Source organism: Scardinius erythrophthalmus (assembly GCF_964197995.2).
Source record: "Scardinius erythrophthalmus genome assembly, chromosome: 8".
Lineage (NCBI taxonomy): Eukaryota > Metazoa > Chordata > Actinopteri > Cypriniformes > Leuciscidae > Scardinius > Scardinius erythrophthalmus.
Genome location: NC_138228.1, coordinates 14247683 through 14269222, shown reverse-complemented (window position 1 = coordinate 14269222; position 21540 = coordinate 14247683). Strand labels below are relative to the sequence as shown.

At 35.7% G+C, this 21540-nt stretch overlaps 2 protein-coding genes across 4 annotated transcripts in view; one reads left to right on the top strand and one right to left on the bottom strand.

The window, feature by feature from the left end:
- Positions 1-1358, bottom strand: part of hipk2 (homeodomain interacting protein kinase 2) — a 102366-nt gene extending 101008 nt beyond the window's left edge. For both annotated transcript variants that reach the window (XM_081373195.1, XM_081373197.1), the window contains exon 1: positions 996-1358. In XM_081373195.1, the coding sequence (XP_081229321.1) occupies positions 996-1014 (19 nt within the window). In that variant the 5' untranslated portion in view covers positions 1015-1358. The remainder of the gene's footprint in view (positions 1-995) is intronic.
- Positions 1359-2693: 1335 nt separating this feature from the next.
- tbxas1 (thromboxane A synthase 1 (platelet)) overlaps positions 2694-21540 on the top strand; it is a 71826-nt gene continuing 52979 nt past the window's right edge. Inside the window, exons 1-3 of one of the 2 annotated variants that reach the window (XM_081373209.1) lie at positions 2694-2822; positions 4105-4172; positions 4800-4936. In XM_081373209.1, coding sequence (XP_081229335.1) covers positions 4836-4936 — 101 coding nt within the window. In that variant the 5' untranslated portion in view covers positions 2694-2822; positions 4105-4172; positions 4800-4835. The remainder of the gene's footprint in view (positions 2823-4104; positions 4173-4799; positions 4937-21540) is intronic. The other variant, XM_081373210.1, reaches the window with a different exon arrangement.

The window sequence follows — 21540 nt, the reverse complement described above, 5'->3', positions numbered from 1 at the left end:
TCCAAAAATGTAAATTATCTCATACTCAGAAAGTCCTCATGACATTCCAAACCTGTATGACTAGACATATGTCAGTCTCAATCCCCATTCACTTTCATTTCATCTTTGTTTGCATAGGCTATACAATGCAAGTAAATAGTGACTAATGCTGTCGGTCACTAACATTCGATCTAAAATCTCCACGGGAAAAAAAGAAAGTCAAAGAGGTTTAGGTGAGTAAATGATGACAGAATTAATTTTCGAGGTGAACTAACCCTGTAAGTGACCTCGGGATACTCTCTGGAGAACAAAAACAGCTTTTTAGGCTGTTGGTAAATCGATTTCACCCCTCGCTGCGAACAAAAAAATTATAAAAAAAAAAAAGTAAAAAGTATGCTATGCACTATATCTTTCCTATTATATATAAAGCATACCTGCACAAGGATTAGTCACCACTGCAGTGTATTGTTAGTATAAAACCATTACAACCCATACTGTGCATTATCAATACCATAACAAGTCACATAATAGTAAAATAAGAAAAGAATAAGTGCAAATCCAAGATGTAAATACTAATTTACAATCAAGCTCTATAGGTTGCATACTGCCTGTTTGCTTCATATCCACTTTTCCCTTTCAGTTTCGTATATTACCAAAATAGATCAATTATCAATTTTATATAGTATGAACATAGCCATCTATTATAAAACCGTGATATTTTGTAATGATAGCCTCTAAGAATAAACATTAGGTGAAGAGACAGCACTGCACAATGAAACAGAGGGAGGTTCGCGGTTTCAAATACATGTTAGTCTTAATCCACAATAATCCTGGACGAATTCAACAACTAGTACATAAAGCTAAGGTTTGATAAATCATTCTCTCTGACACAAGAAACATATTGGTAATAATAAACCTCAGACCCGACGGTCTCTCTGCAGAGAGAGTGAATAATGTTAGTCAATTATGTGCAGGTCTGACATTAATTTCACCCCCGTAAAGGCAGTAGATCTTACCTTCGTATACAGGGGCCATCGGTGCAAGGATTACTGTTATTCATGGCAAAAAATGAAGCGACAGCACTGTTCACAACTCAATAAAAATCTGCCATCTTGAGCCGCGGACAGAATCGCTGCTGTCTCCTGCATTACTAACCCAGTTCATCGGGGGAGAGAAAAAGGATAAAAGGTTGGAAAATCACATCCAGAATTTTTATTTAATAATCGGCCCCGGGTGAGTGATGAAAAAAGGATGTCAGCAACTTAACTCCACGGGTCTCGATGCTGTTTTGGCTCCAAAAGAGAGCCAAATTGCAGGTCTTGGCTTCAGCTGGTGATCATGTCTGTGGAGTGAGTGCCTGCAAAAGTTGCAATGAGAGAAACGAGCGAGTGTGGAACGGAGCGACTTTGCGTTGTAATCGAATGACGAGACAAGCGATCGCGTTGAACAGGGTCGCTAAATCAAACGACGATCTACTCGATCAGGTTCATATTAGCCTACCCTTCTGAAAAAAGCGAATTCTGTCAAAATACCACTCATATGACATGTATTGATTCCTTACTTTGATGATAACATGGTATAGTAATGGTATAAGATGTTAATACCGTGGTACTTTGATATACTGAATGAATGGTATTGGTAGGCTACAGTAGGTATGCATCCAAACGGATTTAAATTTTCAAAGATTAAGTACCAAAATGACTTAGTATGATACCATACCCATATATTTTTATCTTTAATGCTTCTACTGCAACAATAATAAATAAATAAATAAAGACTATTAAAAAACATTGACAGAATTGTTGTATCAATATCTTTCTCTATTTTTAGGTGTCAGACTATTATATTAACAATAACGTGTTTGATTAAAAAACGGTAAGATTTGATTATTGCATTCAAAATATTGATTATATCCATCGGTTTTTTTTTTGTTTTGTTTTTTGCAGGTTGGACTGGAATTGCGCAGAATAAAGTCCATAAGAATGGGATTATAGAGATGTAATCTCTTTATCATTTATTACTCTCGAGATTTCTGGAACCATATATCCATTTTTAATATGCCTACATAATATGTGCATTTCATAAAATAACTAGGTTACGTAGATGAACCCATGCTATTGTTTTAGACTGTAACACTGACTTTTCCATAGTTGTTGAGTAAATACAAAAGATAATATTGCATGGGAAATTGTATTTGCATAAAGCAAGGATAACATCTAGCCTATCACCCCTGTTTTAGATTTATTTATTTATTGTATAGATTTAAAAATGTAATATGACAGTAAATGCTGTAATGTAACATGAGCTGGATGCATCCAGCTAATTATGTATAACATATCTTTGTATGTTTATTTTTAAAGCTAAATAATAATAATAATAATACTGATAAAGGATTGAACAGATTCATACAGAAATGAGTTATTGGTCAGCTATAACAAAACAAAACAGTGATCTTCAAGAGGTCATGCAAGTTTTCCACACAAAACAATAGGCTATTTTAAAATGCAAGACAACCAAATATAGCTCATATCTGTGGCAAACGGGCTATAAACTGACGCAATATGAATTAACTGTTTTAAGAAATTATTTTATAGTATGTTGTTCCATATTTTTCAATTAAATGTGGGGATAATAACTAAACATTAAATTTCATGCTCACTTTTCTTGCTTGACAATTTATTTATTTTAAATAAAGAACTGTACATTTCTATTTTACTAGTCATCGATGCAAACTACAAGTACCACAAGCCATTGCGTGGAGGTTTTTTTTTTCCCCAGACGCATAAAACTACAAGTTCCAGAACGCCTCCGTGTCATCGCAAGCGGTTGTTGGGTAACGCAGGGTAAGCGCGTTGTTTATATCATTCAATGTCGCGTTCACCTAATATTTTCATAACACTGTAACATTCCAGATTGACTCGAGAAACCGCAAAGATTGTTAGTAGAGAACATGACCGCTGCTGCTCAGTCATCTTACGTAACCTAAACTGCTGTAAGGATTTCAAAACAACGGGGGAAATGTGACGTGACATATTGAACTTATTCTTAATTTTTTGTATTGGAGCAACAGAAACACAATGTTGCCACTAAATTTTAAACAGCAATCAACCCTTGAAAAATAAAATAAAATGGACGAACACAATATTTATGTTTTTTTTTCTTTCTTTGTCATGACAATCATGACAAATCATGCACATTAATAATCTTTTTACTTCAGTTATGCGGCTTAATATATTCCTCATGATCATTATTGTTATATGTCTTATCTCTGTCTAATCAGTACGCATGTGATATTTGGCCCTTTTGCACATTGGTCGAAGTCCTTAAATGCTCTCGGTGTTTTGTTATTGATAATATAATGTCAGCCATGCTCGCAAGAACTTCAGCGTTAAACTTTAAGAGGATGTAATTATTAACAGAATGTAAGCATTCTTTAAATTAAGCTGGTGTGCTCTGGGAGGTGTACAGCTCAAAGAGATTTACTGCACCTCCACACTGACTTGGAAGAGCATCATCACAATGTAGATGACGTATGTCATATATACCTCAGGGCCTCTTGTTCACTATCAAGAGCCTTTGGGATTTAGAGACATGCATGTTAGAGAAATCATAAAGCTGTAAGACGCATATGACAATGTACAGATTAGAGCATCAAACATGCAAGATCACACAGAGAAACAGTGAAAAATAAAGTGCTCATATAAGAAGGTTGAAGGAATCTGATTGTTTGTTTTTTTGCTCGCTGAAGTGAGTTAGCATCATCTAATATAATCTAATTGTATTCTGTGTCTTACAGTATAAAAGTATAAATCCTGTAAAAAATAAATATAAATATATAGGTTTTGTGTTTTTTTATAGTTCTTGTAGTTTTATTGATTTTTATATTTATTTTATTTATTTATTAACTTGACTGTTGCAACTTCTGAGCTTGTTAACCATTTACATTTTGTAATGATCTTAACCACTGAAAATGTGAATGAGGTGAATGGGTAAAGTGTCACAGGGCAGTGTTTCCATCCTCATCCTCTGATTCTGTTTAGCATAGAACTTTTTGAACCTTCTCTGGCACAATTCTAGAGTGGTTGCTCTTTGCTAAGTGTTTTTTTTCCTTCTTTTTCATTCTAGATATTGCTTGGGTAACTGCTGGATTTCTTTGCCTATTTTATATAGGCCTTTTTTTCACTTAAAAAAGGGTAAGTATGATGACAACTTGTTTTGTTCATTCATTGCTCATTTTACACTGCAGTGAAAAAAATTAAGGAACAGTTTGTTTAACTAGCGAAATTAACTTTCACCTCTTGTTTTTATTTGTTTAGTTAGCTAGCAGCTAGCTAGCTAGCAGAAGCAAATATAGACAGGTTTAAATCCCAGTGGTGCAATATTAGCTATGTTGCTTTATGCAGTTAGCAGTGTAATTCACATAATTTCCCTTTTATTTAGTGTGTCTTTGTGTGTTATGTCTTTATATGGATATATAAATTAATGGATGAATGTTAAATTGTCATTATACAAGACAGGTAGGTAGCACTTTATTTTACAGTCAGTTCCCCGTACATACTACGTACTTGTCATAGTAATTGTACCAACCCTAAACCTAACCTTAACCCATGTCTACCTTGTATTACCCAGTACTTTCTTAGGTGCACATACTGTAAAAATAAAGTGCAACCTTATATATTAACTTAATTGTCTTGTTTTTTTTTTTTAATTAAGATCTGATAAAATTGTTCGCTCACTTTCATATTGTGATGTTACAGTGTGTAGATAACAAATACTTTGAACTCTAAGTGCATTTAGTTTGGCATCGTCTCTGTGTGCAGGAAGCCAGCGGTGAGCTGAGAGTCACAGGTCTCATCATGCAGCCGTTAGTTGACATTCTGAAATGGTTTGGAGTCGAGGCGAGTGGACTCTCAGTGTCTGTGGGCCTTTTCTTGCTGTTCCTTGGCCTCCTTTACTGGTGAGTAAAACAGTTTGATCATGAGGTTTCCACTTGCATCGCAAACATTTTTCTCAGATTGCAATAGCAGATTTCTTATGCCGATGTTTCTAATGGCATGGTGGGAAATGCATACCACTGTGAGATCCAAACAGCTCGGGCTTGTTTTCCTCAGGAGCTGGATGGAATGATCTGATCAAATTCCAATAGCACGTGTATCCGCACTTATCTTTTAAGCGCCTTTCTGTTTGAATGCAGACAACGTCCTGATTCAGTTCACATTTGACAGTCATCTGAAGGCCAGGCTGAAAGAAATTAATAGTTTTTGCCCCAGGAACGCAACTGTGGCAATAGTAAATGCAGAAGTAAAAACCTTAAGATAAAAAGCTCAAGTTTTCAAGCCCAACTTATCCTCGACAAATATACCTGACAGGTTAATCGATCAGTAGCATCACATGATTATAGCCATAAAAACAATATATAAATATTTCTATAAGCATTTCTAGTGTATACTTAGATAATATATACTTAAATTTCTAGTCAATTAGATACTAGAAAAAATAAATAAACAAGACTGCAAATCATATAAAATGATTTCTAAAAGTCTGACTGGAAAAGTCATAATGAAGTCCTGGAAATGAAATTGTCAAAAATCAACAAGAATCCATTTTTTTATGTGGTTATTATGACACATAGATGCCTGGAGGTTTAGTCATAGTTTCCACATGGTAATTCTGTCAAAACTGAGCTATTTTGATTTTATTTCTCTTTGCTAACTGATTACTGCATCAATCTCCTCTGATCTTGCAATAGTGCCAGTTATGCCTTTGCAATGTTTAAAGATGATTGACACAGTATGCATTGACATCTCGTGACAGTCTCTGATTTTTGTTGGTTAGCGACTAAATGTGTCCTTTTATTGAAACAAGTGTATGGAACTTTACTTTATAAAGTAAAAAGTAAAAGTTTACTTTATAAAGTAAAGTTAAAAAAGTGCAGTGCTTAAAAAACAATGCAGTGACTTTAAACAAAAGTGCTCAGTATTTAAATGAAGGATTATTTCAACACTGTTCTTATAATGCAGTGACTCAGGCTTGTGAGAAGCTGATCAGAGTTGCAGGTCTCTATTAAGGTTATATTTAGTTTTCCATATCAGAACTTAATTGCAGCGTTGGAATCAGTGAATTTAATTACAGCCATTTTTACAGGACTTAGTCATAGTCACACCCTTCTTTCTTTAACATTTAAACCGTCACCTTTAACAGAGAAAGAGCACTGAAAAAAGACTTTCCCATGTTGTCAATAGCAACAGGAGTCCTCTGAACAACAGCTTGCAGGGTAATTAAGGGTTATGAACTTCAGCCAGTCTAAAAAGATAAGCAACGTCTTTACTTCCAGTTAAATGCTGTGGTTTTCTTATTTTTTATTTATATATATATCCATTGTGATGCTTATGTAATGGAGGGCATCACTGCTATGTTTCGTGTTACCACGACTTGTGGCATCATACAGTATAGTATTACTATGCTATTCAAACCCTTGGGGGAAAACACTTTTTGGTCAACTGCAGCTCCAGCTAGTTTCATTTAAGGTAAAATACATCTAGAGTTTATTTGCTGGAGTAATCTTTTCCAAGGTTATCTAAGAAATTAAATTATAGGTTACAAAAGGTTTTCTATGAAATTTCAATTATTACGAAATGATACCAGTGAAATATCAAAGAGAAATGGCACCTTTCAAAACACTTTGATGATTATAGAGCATTAGAGACATGTCCTTCAAGATATTCAATTGATACTTTGCATGTGACGTCAGTTGTACTGGCTGGTGGCAAGAACGTCATTCTCTAGCAACGAAAACCAGTAAACTAATCAAGGATCTTGCCAGGACGTTGCCAGTTTTAATATACAAAAGTTGGTGTTTTGAGGTGTACACGACATGCCAGATAGTTGTTGTGGATGCACTAACCGCGTTTGTTGCCCGCCAGATATCATGTGACTGCAAAGTATCAATACTGTATTTAAATCATTTTTATAGATACTACCTATTTATAGATACTGAAATAAAAAATATAATTGACCATAAATATATAATATAATATAATATTATTATAGTATTATTATTTATTTTTTTTTTTTTTGGATAAATAAATGAATTAATTTTTGTTATAAATATACTGTCTTTAAAATACATTTATTTTAAAATACAGAAACAAAATTATCTGAAAAAAGTAAAGATTCTGAAGCATTGGATGACATCCCACGAATATTTAATAGTAACAATAAATATATTTTATTATATTAAATGATTAATATTATATTTTTAAATATGATGGTTTTATTATAAATATGGTGATTATCTCCCAACTTAATATATGATATTTATGATCTGAATCTGACCATGTCATGTCAACAAATGGAAAAGTCAGCCAGCTGTTTCTTATAATGTTATTTATTGTGCCTTTCGCCCCGACAGCAGGGGCGCCTTTTACCCCAAATACCATACTATTAACAAGACATTTGTCTCAAAATGTATTCAATAATTTTAGCGATTCTCATTTGCTACTTAAATCTACAACATTTTAAAAAGCATTAAATTTTAGATCAAATTAGTGCAGAATCAACTTTGCATTGCTGTCCGCGATCGTGTCAAGGATCAGCCAAATGTCCACGTGCATAATTAAAAGCGGTTGTTAAGAAAAGTGCTGAGCTGAATTTTTGTGTCATCTAGTGGTTTAAAAGAGAATAAAGTCAAATGCGCCTTTATCCCCGTTGGACCCTATATATTACTGTAAATATGATTTTATTTTTTTATTAATATTGTTTACATTTAAAATAATGATAAAATAGGTACAACATTGCAAACATTTTGAGAACAGATAGTGAAAACAAAATAAATAGAAAATAAAACAGCTCATTATATATATTGTTTAATTTGTCCCCTTGAGTTTGATTGGCAACATTTTCTGAAGGTTAAGTACCTTTTTTTTCCCCACTGTGAATTTGTTTATCTGTTTGTTTACAGAGAAAAATATTTAGAGGCAAAAATATTAGGCCCTGTGTTGCACCATATTTTTGGAAGTCTTAGATAACATTATCTAAGAAATTAGATAATAAATGATAAACAGATGAAAGAATCGGATACTGATCAACTGCTTTTTCCCTCCATGGGGTACAAATGCTGTCCCTGTTATTTAACGTTTAGCAGTCTCACACACACACACACACACACACACACACACACACACACACACACACACACACACACACACACACACACACACACACACACACACACACACACACACACACACAAAACAAGTAAATTCCTGTCTGTTGGCAAAGGCACGACTGTCATTCACAGTGGACGTAAAGAGGTTAGTTATGTAAGAGCTCACTCACTCTGTCACTCACAGTGCAAATGGAGATTTGGGGATGAAACCTTTCTGCACAGGGTTAGCTATGACAAAGAGAATTAAAAAAAAAAAATCTGGATTTTATGGAGGGTATATCAGTAAGCATTTTGGGTTGGTCCCAAAACAGAAATAAGCCATATTAGAGGATTAGTCCCTGATTTGAAACTTGAATGCACTGTTAAATATAAGCCTTGTATACTTGAGATGCATATCAAACACATAAACTTAAACTACAAAAGACGCAGTGTTACGGAACAAAACTTTCTAATCAATAGAGGAGCCAAGTCTATCCTCTGAGGTCATCCTTGTGTAAAGAAGAAGGCTTGCAAACATTATTTATTTGCGTCAAACCTGCAATTGATATGGTAAGTTCCCGACAATGCAGCAAAATATGGCTAAATGTGCTTGGCAAAACACTATAGTTTGGCAAAGGAACCTCCTGAGCATTTCCAGCACATTTCATTTTCCTTTAGACAAAGAATTGATCTTCAGTGCAAAAGGTTATATAAGAGGCCAGCTTGAACCAGTAGTTTCAAGGGTTTTACAATGACAGCGCCTTCAGAGTGTTTGCAATTGCCAGAATGCGAGGAAAGCATGATTAGCAGTGAGCTGAACTTCTTCTGAACTCTGTCCCCTTCTGCTTCATTACGCATAAACCCGTGATGAGAGGGGACTGGAGACAGTCGCAGCGTCACCTACTCGAAAAAAGCGTTAGGTTCAGCCCTCTGCTTTAAAAAAAAAGAAGAAAAAGAAAAGGTTATTTGGGTAACACTGTAAAAAGTGATCAGTTGACTTAGGCCATCCTTAAAAATATTTTGGTTTGCAGTAACAGCAAAAAAAAAGAAAAAAAGGGTCGGTAGGTAGGTCTATTTTTTATATATATATAAAAAATAATATAAAAAAGTATATTTTTTTAATAATAAAAAAAAAATCGGGGACGGGGGGGTCTTGAGAGAACATTTTTCACCGATGTCTAGGGGCTGTTTACACCAGGCCACTTTGCGTTTTCTCTGATCGGATTGCAATCTGATTGATCAAAACGATTCAATTATTTACACCTGGTTACATAGATGTGTGTTGTTGTTTTTTTGCGGATATAACCGATCTTTAATTCCCGCTATATGCAGATTTAATGCAGTGCACCGAAAGCAACAGTTATTATTTTATTGGTCAACAGCTAAAATTTCTGAATCAAAGCCCGCAATAAGAGAAAGCGGAAACAGCCCTGGTAAGATCATTTCGTTTCTTTACATTTAATGAAGATGATCGTGTGTTAAGCATCTGCGACTTACTTTCACTTTGATTTGCGATAGCACGTTGATGCTTAGCTTCTCATCTGCGGCGATGCGTGTTGCAGTAGCGTCGTCATTACTGACTAAAACATGACATGTAGCCTATATAACACGCTTTCACATGTTTATTTTTTAATAAACCATAATCAACAACATATAAAAATTAAATAATCTTTAGAGTAAAGCCGCAGCCATCATTACCAAGCGCGAACCATTGACAGTGAATGAAAAGGAGCGATCTTAGCCTGCAGGCCGTGTGACATGCGTAAACCTGGTGTAAACATAATGACGCGCCACGAGTTTTTATTTAAAAGAAAGAACGTAGCTTATGTTTGTATATATGTCTAAGCAATTTATATTCACAATACTTAATAACTAATATTATTTTATTGCATTTGTATTAGTTGTTTGAAGAGTTAAAAAAAAATTGGTCGGTCTTAACGCAAGTTTACAACCGGCAAGTCGGTCGGACTAAAAGGGAAAATAAATAAATAATTGGGTCGGTACTAAATTGACAGGGTCGGTCGGGTTACGGCAAACAAGAATATTTTTAAGGATGGCCTTAACTTAAATTTTTTTTAACTTGCCTTAAAATTATTAAGTAATAAACTAAGTTAAATTAAGATGAGTGAACTTGACAGTCCCACATAACTGAATTTTTTCAATTAACTGATCACTTTATACTTTGAGGCCAAGAAGATCAAATCTACATTTGGCCAGTTTATGCTGATGCCTCATTTAGTGGTCCGTGTGGAAGCGCTGAGAATGTAATGTGTATTTTGCGTGTGCATTGCATTATGAATCATTTTCTGCAAGTGACATCCAGCTTGTGTAGCGAGAAACTTTTGTGTTTGCATACTTGCGTATGCACGTTTTCTCAAGCTTTAACCTGTATCTGGTTGTGTGGGAAACTAGGAATATTTATTTTGTGCATATAGGACTATTGTGCCAATAACACACTTTGCGTCCAGATGCATCAAATATTATTACTAGTACTATTATAAAATGTTATTTTTATATACAATACATTTTATTCCATTCAGATGAATTTATTTACCCTCTCTCTGGTTTAAGTTAATTTAATTGCAATTAATATGCAGCAAAACAAGACCTTTAGAATGAAGCATTTGTAAGTGTGCTAGATTATAGCTCTTTTAATTTAATATCAGAAATCTTGAAATATAATTAGGTATATCTCCTTTGTCTCATTTCTACTTTCCTAAATTACAACTTAAGTAAAAAGTGGCACGGCTTATCCCACTCTTCCGTGTATGAAGGTTAATAACTTAATGTACATCTTCTGTTGTCCCTCTGTCTTCATTACATTAAAAATGTGTCTCCATAAAGACTTGTGAATTCCCCATCTGTGAAACCTGAGAAGTTTGTTTTCCTCTGGCATTGAACTTGCTAATCCCTCTCACTTAACACACTGTGGATATAGGGGCCTTGTGACCATGACCAAATCTCTCCACTGGCAAGGCTGAGTGGAGAAGATGACATATTCTAATAGATCCTCTCATAAAATGTAAGAGTCGAGTGCGAACCCATCTGTCACCCTCTGGACTCTGCATAAACATTGGGCACCACTTCAGAGAGGTCATGCACTTACAGTAGATGTGTGACATCTGCTGTGATATCTTATGGATTCTCTCTGTTTCACTTTATTGCTCTTCCATAAGACAAACTCCTCTAAATTCATTCCAGGAGTCTATTAAAACGCTTAATCCTCATGCATGACGTTATTAAACAATTTTAAACACGTGCTGGCAGCCTGAGACGTTATGGTTATGATTCACATAGAATTAAAAATCACCCTACGTGATCTGTATTTACGTTCTCTCTCTTCTCAAGGATTGAGGTCCTACAGTAGCTGTGGTATTGTGGTTACAGTTTGGGCTGGCAACTGAAAGGTTGCTGGTTTTATACCACAAGAATGAAGTGATCACCATTGTGCCCTTGAAGAAGACACTTAAACCCAGGTTGCTCCAAGGAGATTATCCCTGCAAAAACTTCATGACACTCTTCTGTGCTGCCACTGAGTGAAATTCATGCAAACTGATTCCACTGGCCCTGGTGTGGCAAATTTTCTGAGGTATATAGTATAAATAGGTCTGGTTCTAGATGCTGATTGGTTAATACAGGCTTACATGACAGGGACTATATTTTGTAGCGGAAGGATGTGACTTTTAATGAACCTTTAATCATTTTCTGAATAATTTTAATTTTGAGTTACTATTGTGCTGAAGAGTGGAGCTTGTAGGTTGATGAGGGTTGCCTTAATGAGCAATTGCTGTACTCATATCACTAAATACAGTAAAATATATTTAAAAAGTGTTCATTTACCATGATAATGTGAGCTATTTGTTTGAGTTACACTACCGTTCAAAAATTGGCATTCAGTACGATTTCTCATTTATTTGATCAAAAATACAGTAATATTATGAAATTATATTACAATTGAAAATTTCTATTTTAATATATTTTAAAATGTAATTTATTCCTGTGATGTTCAAGCTGAATTTTCACCATCATTACTCCAGTTTTTGGCATCACGTGATCCTTCAGAAATCATTCTAATGTGCTGATTTGGTGCTCAAAATAATTTCTTATTATTATCAACGTTTAAAACAGTTGTGCTGCATAATATTTTTATGGAAACCGTGACACATTTTTCTAGGATTCTTTTATGAATAGAAAGTTCAAAAGAACAGCATTTATTTGAAATGGAAATCTTTTACAAGATTATAAATATATTTACTGTCAGTTTTGATCTATTTAATGCATATTTTCTTACTAAATTTTACTGACCTCAAACTATTAAATGTTAGTGTACTTTATGTATAGTTTTATTAGGACTTAGTTAGGTTTTTGCTACATATGGTGGTAGTCGATGAAGTCCCAATGTTTTATTGTTTCAGCAAATTAAGTTTTGACTGCAATGTGGCCCATGCCTTACAATAGATTTTAGCCTTTTACTGTTAATGCTACTTGTACTTTATTGGTTCAGTATAGCGCATTTAAGACCATTTGGCTCTCTGTGTATGTTTGCTTGAACTAAAATTCCTCATTCCTAACTGCTAGTTTCAGTCAATCTCTCTTTTTACCCTCAGTGCAGTGAAATCCCACAGTGCTAGATTGTCTGTTCCCTCTGGGTCCTCGGTAGCCCAATCTAAGTGACTATCTCTGCCCTCCAATGTGAAAGTAGAGGCTGTGCGCCGACCATTCAATGCTGATTGCATCAAGCTGTGGACAGCTGACTTGGCAGTGAGGCACTTGCACACACTGTTTGACTTTCTTTGTCATTGGCCAGCCAGTGGAATAGTTATTGTTTAATTGAGGGCCGTTGGACAGCTCATCCATCACAGATGTTAATCATATCAAACATGCACACCTCCCCGAGAAGCTGCTACGCTCCTCCGTTTCCACGGTGACGGGCACCTAATAAATCTAAATATGGTAATCTACTCTAATTTCACCCAGATCCACCCTCCACTGTAAATGAGCTCGCCACCGCTCGCAGTGCAAGACCGCCGCTAAGATAGGCCCGTTAATATGGAAATTGAGTACCCTAGCACACACCATTAAAGTCCGTAACCAAATTGTCTTGACACCTCATGCTGCAGATGTGTGGAGGGAGAGTTATACGTAAATTAAATCTCAAATTGCACAACTGTTATTCGATTATGAAGTGACGAAAGTCAGTAGTCGCTTTCGTCAGGCTTTTGGTTTGGTTTGCGGTGGCACTGTGTTGTAAAGCGCCACAAAACGACTGACGAGACCTCCTGCAGCTTGCATTAATTCACTGTCATTATGATATGATTTCGCATTAGATCATCTTTTCATAGCTGCTAAAATTACTTCTTTTTTTTCTGCCTGTGGAGTCTTATGGGATTAATGAAGTACAAGTGGAGTCTTGAAGACAACCTTGATTAGAGAAGTAGAGGATATTTTTACCCTTGCCACCAGATTTAAAGGGGAACTATTATGCCCTTTTTTAAAAGTCTCAGGTGTTTTTGAGTGGAAAAAACAAGCATGTATGTATCTTTAAATGCAAATGAGCTGCTGCTCCCCGCCCCCTTATCCAAAAGAGGGTGGAGCCTGTACAGCTCGAGCCTCAGATACTCTGCCAAAAACTAAAACATCTGTTAGGTTTTTGATTATCATTTCTATCGCTGTCACGCTCATGTGACATTGCCGCTCTTCATCATCATGAAAGTTTGTTATCTGCATGAGTTTTAAAGCCATATCAGTCTAAACACTGCTGACACACATTTATGTTCAAACACCATGTAAAAGTGAACTTTGCATAATAGGTCCCCTTTAAAGGGGTGGTTGATTATGATTTCACTTTTCTAACTTTAAATAGTGTGTAATGTTGCTGTTTGAGCATAAACAACATCTAACTTAGTTAGAATATGTATAACTCAGTGTTTTAACTAATTGAAAAAGCTGAATAATCGTTCCAAACCTACTGATTAGCCGGCAAATAATCGACGATTAGTCATTTAATCGTTCTAATAATCGTTAGATTAATCGATTATCAATATAATCGTTAGTTGCAGCCCTAAAGCTACATAAATTCATCAACTACCCATTCAGAAATGTCCTGTTGCATTCTACATGTTGTCACTTCTTCTTGAGTCTCTCTATCATTGTCTGACTCTGGTTTGAACATAAAAGGCTAAAAAGTGTTTGAAATTTTCAGTGCATGTCTGTGTGAGTGCAAGCTGTTGAAGCTCTGCCCTCTGTGCCGGGAGCATCAGCTCATTTGCATTTAATTGGACAGACACAAAACGGTGCGTTTTTGCTCACTCTCAAAAAGTGACAAGTTTTACATGCTATATAAAAATATCTGTGGGTTATTTTGAGCTAAAACTTCACATACACACTCTGGGGACATCAAAGACTTATTTTGCATCTTGTGAAAAGGGCATTATACCACCCCTTTAAATTACTTTTAATGTGAAGAGTGCTTTCATAGACTTAATTTTAAAGGCGTAGCTCATCTAAAAATTTGAATTATGCCATTATTTACTCGCTCTTATATTGTTTCAAACACGTATGACTTTCTTTCTGATAGAAGAACACAGAAGGAGAGGTATGGAATAACTTTACACTTTTCTATGAAATAACAGTGAATGGAGATTGAAGCTTTCAAGCTTAAAAAGGGGCATTTTCTGAAGTCATATTATAGCTTTGTGTGAAGAAAACAGACCAAAATTACAGCTGTTATTCACCTCCAGTGGGCTGATAGCTGACTGGATCGAGTAAGCGAGTAGTAAACTGGATCAAATCATGAATGAATCATTCAGATAACAGATTCATCGAAAAGATCAGAGTCTAAAGAACAGTGTGTTGAAAATTCAAATCTTTCTCATAAACTCAAGAAGAATTAGTGTGGCAAGCAGTAATGTTTTTGGATGAACTATTCCTTTAAGTCATTGTAGTTTTTACATGATGTCTGTGAGTTTCAGATTGATACAGAATCTCTCAGCCGTCTTTAACGAGACGTGCCGTAGTCCCTGCTGAGGGCTGGAAATAGCACCATGTTTTGTGTGGAAAGGCTCGGAAGAACAGGATTGGGTCCTGGGGAGGTGTTATGGAACCGGAGGGACTCGCATGACTAATGCCGATGAGAGAGATGTCACAGCAGGCCCGTTCACACTTCTATTTTAGCGCCATTTTTCAGCCTATTTTTGGTTATTGTTGTCTCACAGCTGGATACACATGTGCACCTGCACACATAATGCACTTCAGCAGTGAGGAGGTGACAGGCCAAGATATACTCCTTTTCAAAGCTGCCTTCTCTCTTGGTTTATTCCTTTTCTCCCCTTTCTCTTCACTTTAAATAAACACGTTGATGAATGGGTGACGATGGTTTGGCACCGCAAAGACACGTGAACTCCTTCCTCTGTAGTCTGACACATACTGAAGTTATAACAAGGAATACGTGTTTGTGTGTTTAATAAAGGCTGGTATGCTGATTTGTAAGTGCACATCGCATAGTGATGAGAGGAATTAGAAGTCATTAAAAAAAACCTTTAAACTCAGTGAGGGGCTTTTAACATGCAGCCATTAGTTTGCATAGCACGACGACACGGGTTGGTAAACAAGGATATCTTACATCAACTGTGTGGGTTGGTTATCTCTTCTACAGGCGACACTCAACAATCCCTCTGGGTACAGTAACGGCACAAAACCTTAGTAAAATAGATGTCTACATGAATCCATCTCCAGTTGCACACAAATCAGCTGTAAATATGCCAAGCTCCAAATCGTTCAATAATAGCTATTTACTGACTGTCACAAAAGCTGCTTGCTGTTCGTTCGATGATTTGCATCAATAGCTAGAACATAGTATCCGTTTGAAAGAGGTGTATAGACCCAAATTTGTGTATGCATATGACCAAAAGCTTAAAGGCACTCTATGTAACTTTTGTTTAAAATGAACAACATTTTTATGAGTCAATACATCATTACTCCTTTTTCCAAAACATGTTTTTGTCTTACCTTGATTCACTATGATAAGCCTATTATTTGTGCCTATTATTAAGTGTTTATGTATTAGACCTGAGGTATATATGACCGTATATACTGTACGTCACACGCCTGTGCGTGTCTCGTCATATCAGTAAATAGAGAAAAGTTGCTTCTACTGCTTTGATGCATGTATGGTGGGAGTGGCATAGGCTAGTTTTCACAACGAGCGAGAAAGTTTTACATGGAGCACGCCAAATCTTGAACCTCCAGAGAAAAACCCATTTTAAAAAAACGCCAAACAGAGGAGGGACATGGTTTGTAATATAACGAGAATCAACATTGGCTTGGCTTTTCGGAGATAGCAAGATCTGAGGGATTTGAAATGTTGTAAAAGTGACGCAGAGATGGAGTTTTTATTGCTCAACAGCTGAGTAAGGGATTTTATTATACAGATAAATTGCTGTATGTACCTCTCTAACAGAGGCCATTGTAAAATATTATCTGTGTGAATTAATCTTGCATTATCTTTGCAATAGGATCATTTCATTATTGTTGATTATTCAGTATGGTCTTCAGCTATTCAGATTGAGATAATTTCCATCTAAACTGGTCATATCTCTTAAGCCTAGTAGTGAGTGTTTTATGAGCAGTAGGAAAACCATATTCATCCGCACAGTTACGCAGAGCCGAAGTGCAACCAAAATAATGTTCTTCTGCAAAATGCATGCAGTTTTGTTTTTTAACTGCTAGAGGGCCAAAAGTTACATGGCATACCTTTAAAAATGATTAAAATATTTGTAATGTTGGTAATGCCTATAGACTCAAGGAGTACTTGCCCATAGTACATGACAAATATTACAGTAATTCACCTAATTTTATTATTTTATTTGGAACTTGAACACAATCCAAAGGATATGATTATTCATCGTAAATAAATAGAAAAACAGTATATTTTATATAGACCCATTTTGATGGAAAATTTATTCAAGAACTGCTGTGAAGATAATGATAGAATACTGTTTTTTGACTATATAATGTATTGAAGTAAGCCTATCAAACTATTTATTTAATTATTATTTAAACAGTTATGTACATTGCAATCACACTAATATATAAAAATTGCTTTAGAAAAAAGAAATTTGTCAGGATTCTGAAGCATCTACATTTTTATGTTCCAGATGTAACCATCAGAGACTGTGTAACTACAATGTAAATAGATATACAAAAATGTACTAACATTTCGTCTGTGTCTATGTGGTGTTTTTAATATGCTTTAAGATGAACCATGTGCGAATTCAAAAGTCAACACCATTACTGACTATTTTTATCTTAAAACTGCAGTGAATTAAAGAGTCTCAAAAACGCAGTTTAAAATCGCTGGTGTTTGTGACGTCACAAACTACCTTGTAACCAATCACGTCAACGTCTGAATCTCTGAGCTGCTGTGAGTGAGTGGAGGCTAATTTGCATTCATAGAACCGCGTATACTAAATGAGGCAAGGGCGTAGAGTTACATTCAAGCTATTTTAAGGCCTGAAGATTTTTTTTCAAGGAAAAAACGTTTAAATATGTCATTTTGATGATCAAAGATGAGTTTCAAGGGATACAATTTTTGACTACAGGGGGACTTTAAGAGATTTTCAGGTTTAGAAATCTTTTAGTCTGTCATGTCAGATATTAGTATTAGACGGTAATAAGGAATCATAATTGCCACAATATACCAGGAGTTGATTAGCCTGGCAAGCCAGACATACATCAAGATGCAAAACGAGTTTTAGCGTAAATATGGTACGCAGTTTTCGCGTGCATATGATACGCACTTTATGGCGTGTAATACGCACGCCCTCCTCACCCCTAATCCTACCCAAGGGGTTTGCAGTGCGTATCATTTGAACGCAAAAACTCGTTTTGGCGTATAAATGATACGAGAAATATAATTCGTGCTATAGATACGCACTTTCATGAGATTGTGTTGCAATAGGACAGCGCTTCAACCAACAAGAGCATTTTCCCAACAGCGGAGCTAAAGTTACGTTAGTTGATAGATTAAACTTTTGAATCTGGCCGGCAAAACTACAAACACATCTTCCTTTTTTTAAGAATGACTTAAGTGCCGTTCTTTCTTTTGTCAAAGAAAAACTTAACTCCAAGTCCTCCAGAGTCGCGGCCAAAGCCGATTCGAAAGACTGTTCTCCAGCAGCAGCAGCAGTTCTTTGTTTTCAAGTAGCAGGGAACCGTCGCAACTCTGTCGTCATTATGTTAAGCCCGCCCCGCCTTACTCTATACACGATGTGATTGGCCTGACCCAATTTAGGTTTTTACAGCTCTGAAAGTCAACGGAGAGTTGCTAGACTACCCTGGCTGCAAAATAAATTTTGCTGCCGCTAGGGTGCGTCTAGATTTCTAGGCTAGGAGTTGATACCAGGGTTGTGCAAACATCAGAACTGAAAAATTGTCTCCCTTTTAATTCATTAGTTAGATTTTGAATTGGCCAGTTTGTTGGAATGACAGGAAAAGGAATTTATAGAAAATCAGTGCATTCTGGGAAATTAAGTACTGTATTCATCCACCATTCTCCACAATAGTCAATTTATTAAATATGATTTAATATAAAATTGTCTTTGGCATTTCTAGTTGAATTTTGAATTTCGGTTCATTTTGATTCTGCTTCTGTATACTATTTTCATTTCAAATGTAGCAACTGAATTGGAATTAAAAGGCAGTCTCAACTCAGTTCTGAATAGAGCACTGCCCTGCGCTGTTAATGCACTGCACAAAAATGTTTAAAAAAAAATGCCCAACTCATATTTTGTTTAATTTCTGCATGAGCTTTTGAGTTTTACTTGCTTCTCAAAAGTTGAGAACTTTTTTATTGACAATTCATTGGACACATCATGTAAATTAAGTTTAGTTTCTATAAATCTTTTATTTTATTTTATTATTATTACAGTGAACCAGTATTAAAAAATAATCCTTATACACTTTAGATATTCTGTGCAAGTTAATAAATGATAAAATTATCCTTATTTGATGCTATCTGCAGTTCACGAGTCCAAATTGGCACGTTACTTGTGTTTAGAGGTGCATAACCGTGAAAAGGATATTTTAAGAGATCATTATGACGTGAGATCAGATTCTGTACTAAGGCATACTCTCAAACATTTGAAGGGCCGTTTGCACTTTAAACATTGCATTTACATTTACCCATGTTTAAATCGTGTGTCTGTATACATTTATACTTAGTATTTTAAACTCATTTGGCCCTCTGTCCTGTGTTTGTTGTTAGCTGTGTGTGGATTGTAGCGCCTCCTCTTCCACAGCTGATCAATCGTAGAAGCTCTCTGCTCCCAGAGATAAATGTGCGATCTGAGCTCACTACCGCGGCGTGACCGCCAAGCATCTGATCCAGGTCTGGGTACTCCACAGGGGTGCTCGTCCTCTGCCCACCATTAGACCGCTTAAGCAGTTTTGGGCATCTCTTTCCCACACACTCACTCAGTAGCCCACCCAGGCCCACGGCACCATCAGCAGACTATTGAGCAGAGAACTGGCGAATCGTGATCCATGTGACTGCAGCTGCACACTGTGGGGCGTTAGTGTGTGCGTGAGAGCAAAAGAAGGGAGTTCGTGATTTTTGCGGCCATGATAAAACTCCTGTCCGATGGGCTAATCCTGCATGAATCAATGCGCTTTTATTGGTGGCCATTTTTAATAGGCTCTTACAATAGAAAAGAAATCAAATGTGTCATGGATGATCAAGAGAGACACTAGAAGCAGCTCGGAGCAATTATAGCCTGCGCTTTTATGCCCGGCAGAATCAATGTGTGCGTCTGAGTGTTTCAGGAGCTGTTTGCTGATACTAACTTAAAGTCTGTCTCTGACACAAATAAACGGTCTGCTACATAAACTCTGCTACATTTCCATAAACTGAGATTGAAAGTATGTTAGCATTGTAGCGAGTGAATATTGTTTAATTATGAGTGTTTGTGATAGTGTATGACAAAGACATTAAGAAAGTAGTCTCGTGTATCCAGAGTTTTATTATGAGCATAAAGTCTGCTGGGGATTCTGGTTGTAATAAAAGTCTGATCGTAATATACGATTATCTATAAAATATACTGTGCATCCATAGTTTATTTTGTTTTTACGGATTGTTTAATGACGTTTAAGACCGTTTTTTCCAAAATGGGCTGTATCGTAAACGTATATCAGAACAAAACTCAAATAATTGTACAGGAAGTGTACAGAAAACACTAAAGAAATTTGTGCAAAATGTTGAACGTGTGTCAGTCTAAAAGTAGTAAATTTGCTTCTGTATTTTATTTAGTATTTATGAATATTTATTAATATTATCAGATGGTCAGTGAAAGGACTATGGGTGATACATTTAAGTTGTAATGTCACAAATAATTGTACAAATAACAATGTATTCACTTGTAGATGATAATCCAACACATAAAGATTGGTAAATAACCTTTGAAGTCACATCTGGAATTAATTAAAAAAATTATTTCGTCGTTATGTCTTTAATTTCTCCATAATTACCCCCAGGTCAAAATTTGAAACACAAACAAACTTTTGTCCCAGAAAGAAAGAGGAAGCTACTTGCTTAGTCTGTTTTTTCCACAGTACACTGCAAAAAAAGTTTGCAGAAAAACATGTGTCAATAGAGAACTTAATTGAAAGGGAAAACAAGTTTATTTTACATGCCCGATTGGTAGATCTTTTTTTGTTGTTTTAAGCATAAACTCATTTAATTTCAGACTTATATCTTGTCATTTTGCTTCTCAAGTAAATGTATCTTGATTTAACCATTTTTAGATATTCATACTGGAAAACAAGACTAAATACTGAGTAAGAAAATCATGTTTTGCAGTGTATTTACTTTTGTTTTAAGTGATGTTGGCAATATTAATATTAATGCTATTATATCCAGTATAATATGAGTTAAAAGGACATATATTTCAGTTTGGTGGTGATGAAGAGGTACTTAAAGGTGCAGTAAGAGATTTCTGGTAAACGCTGTTGATATTTAAAATCACCAAAACAAACACACCCCTACCCAAATGGATCACACCCCTATCTTGATGACTCCGCCCCCACATTCACGTATGCATTATGTAACATATAGCGTCCACCATAGTCATTGCGACTATGGTGGAATCTGCTGTGCCTGCCGCCCAAGGGTATTATGTCATCATAAATGAAAGCAATTTGTGTTACTAGGATAATTCAGGTCAATGTCTAATTGTTATTTAGCTCCTCTACTCCTTTGATGGCAAAGTAATCTCTATCATCCTAAAATACAACATGAACAGCTCCCAATATAACACGATAGTCCAAGTAACTAATAGATTACAAATGTGACAAGATTAAGGGGTTATAGCAATCTCTAAAAGGGGAACCAAAAGAAAACACACCTGCGAAGATGAAACACG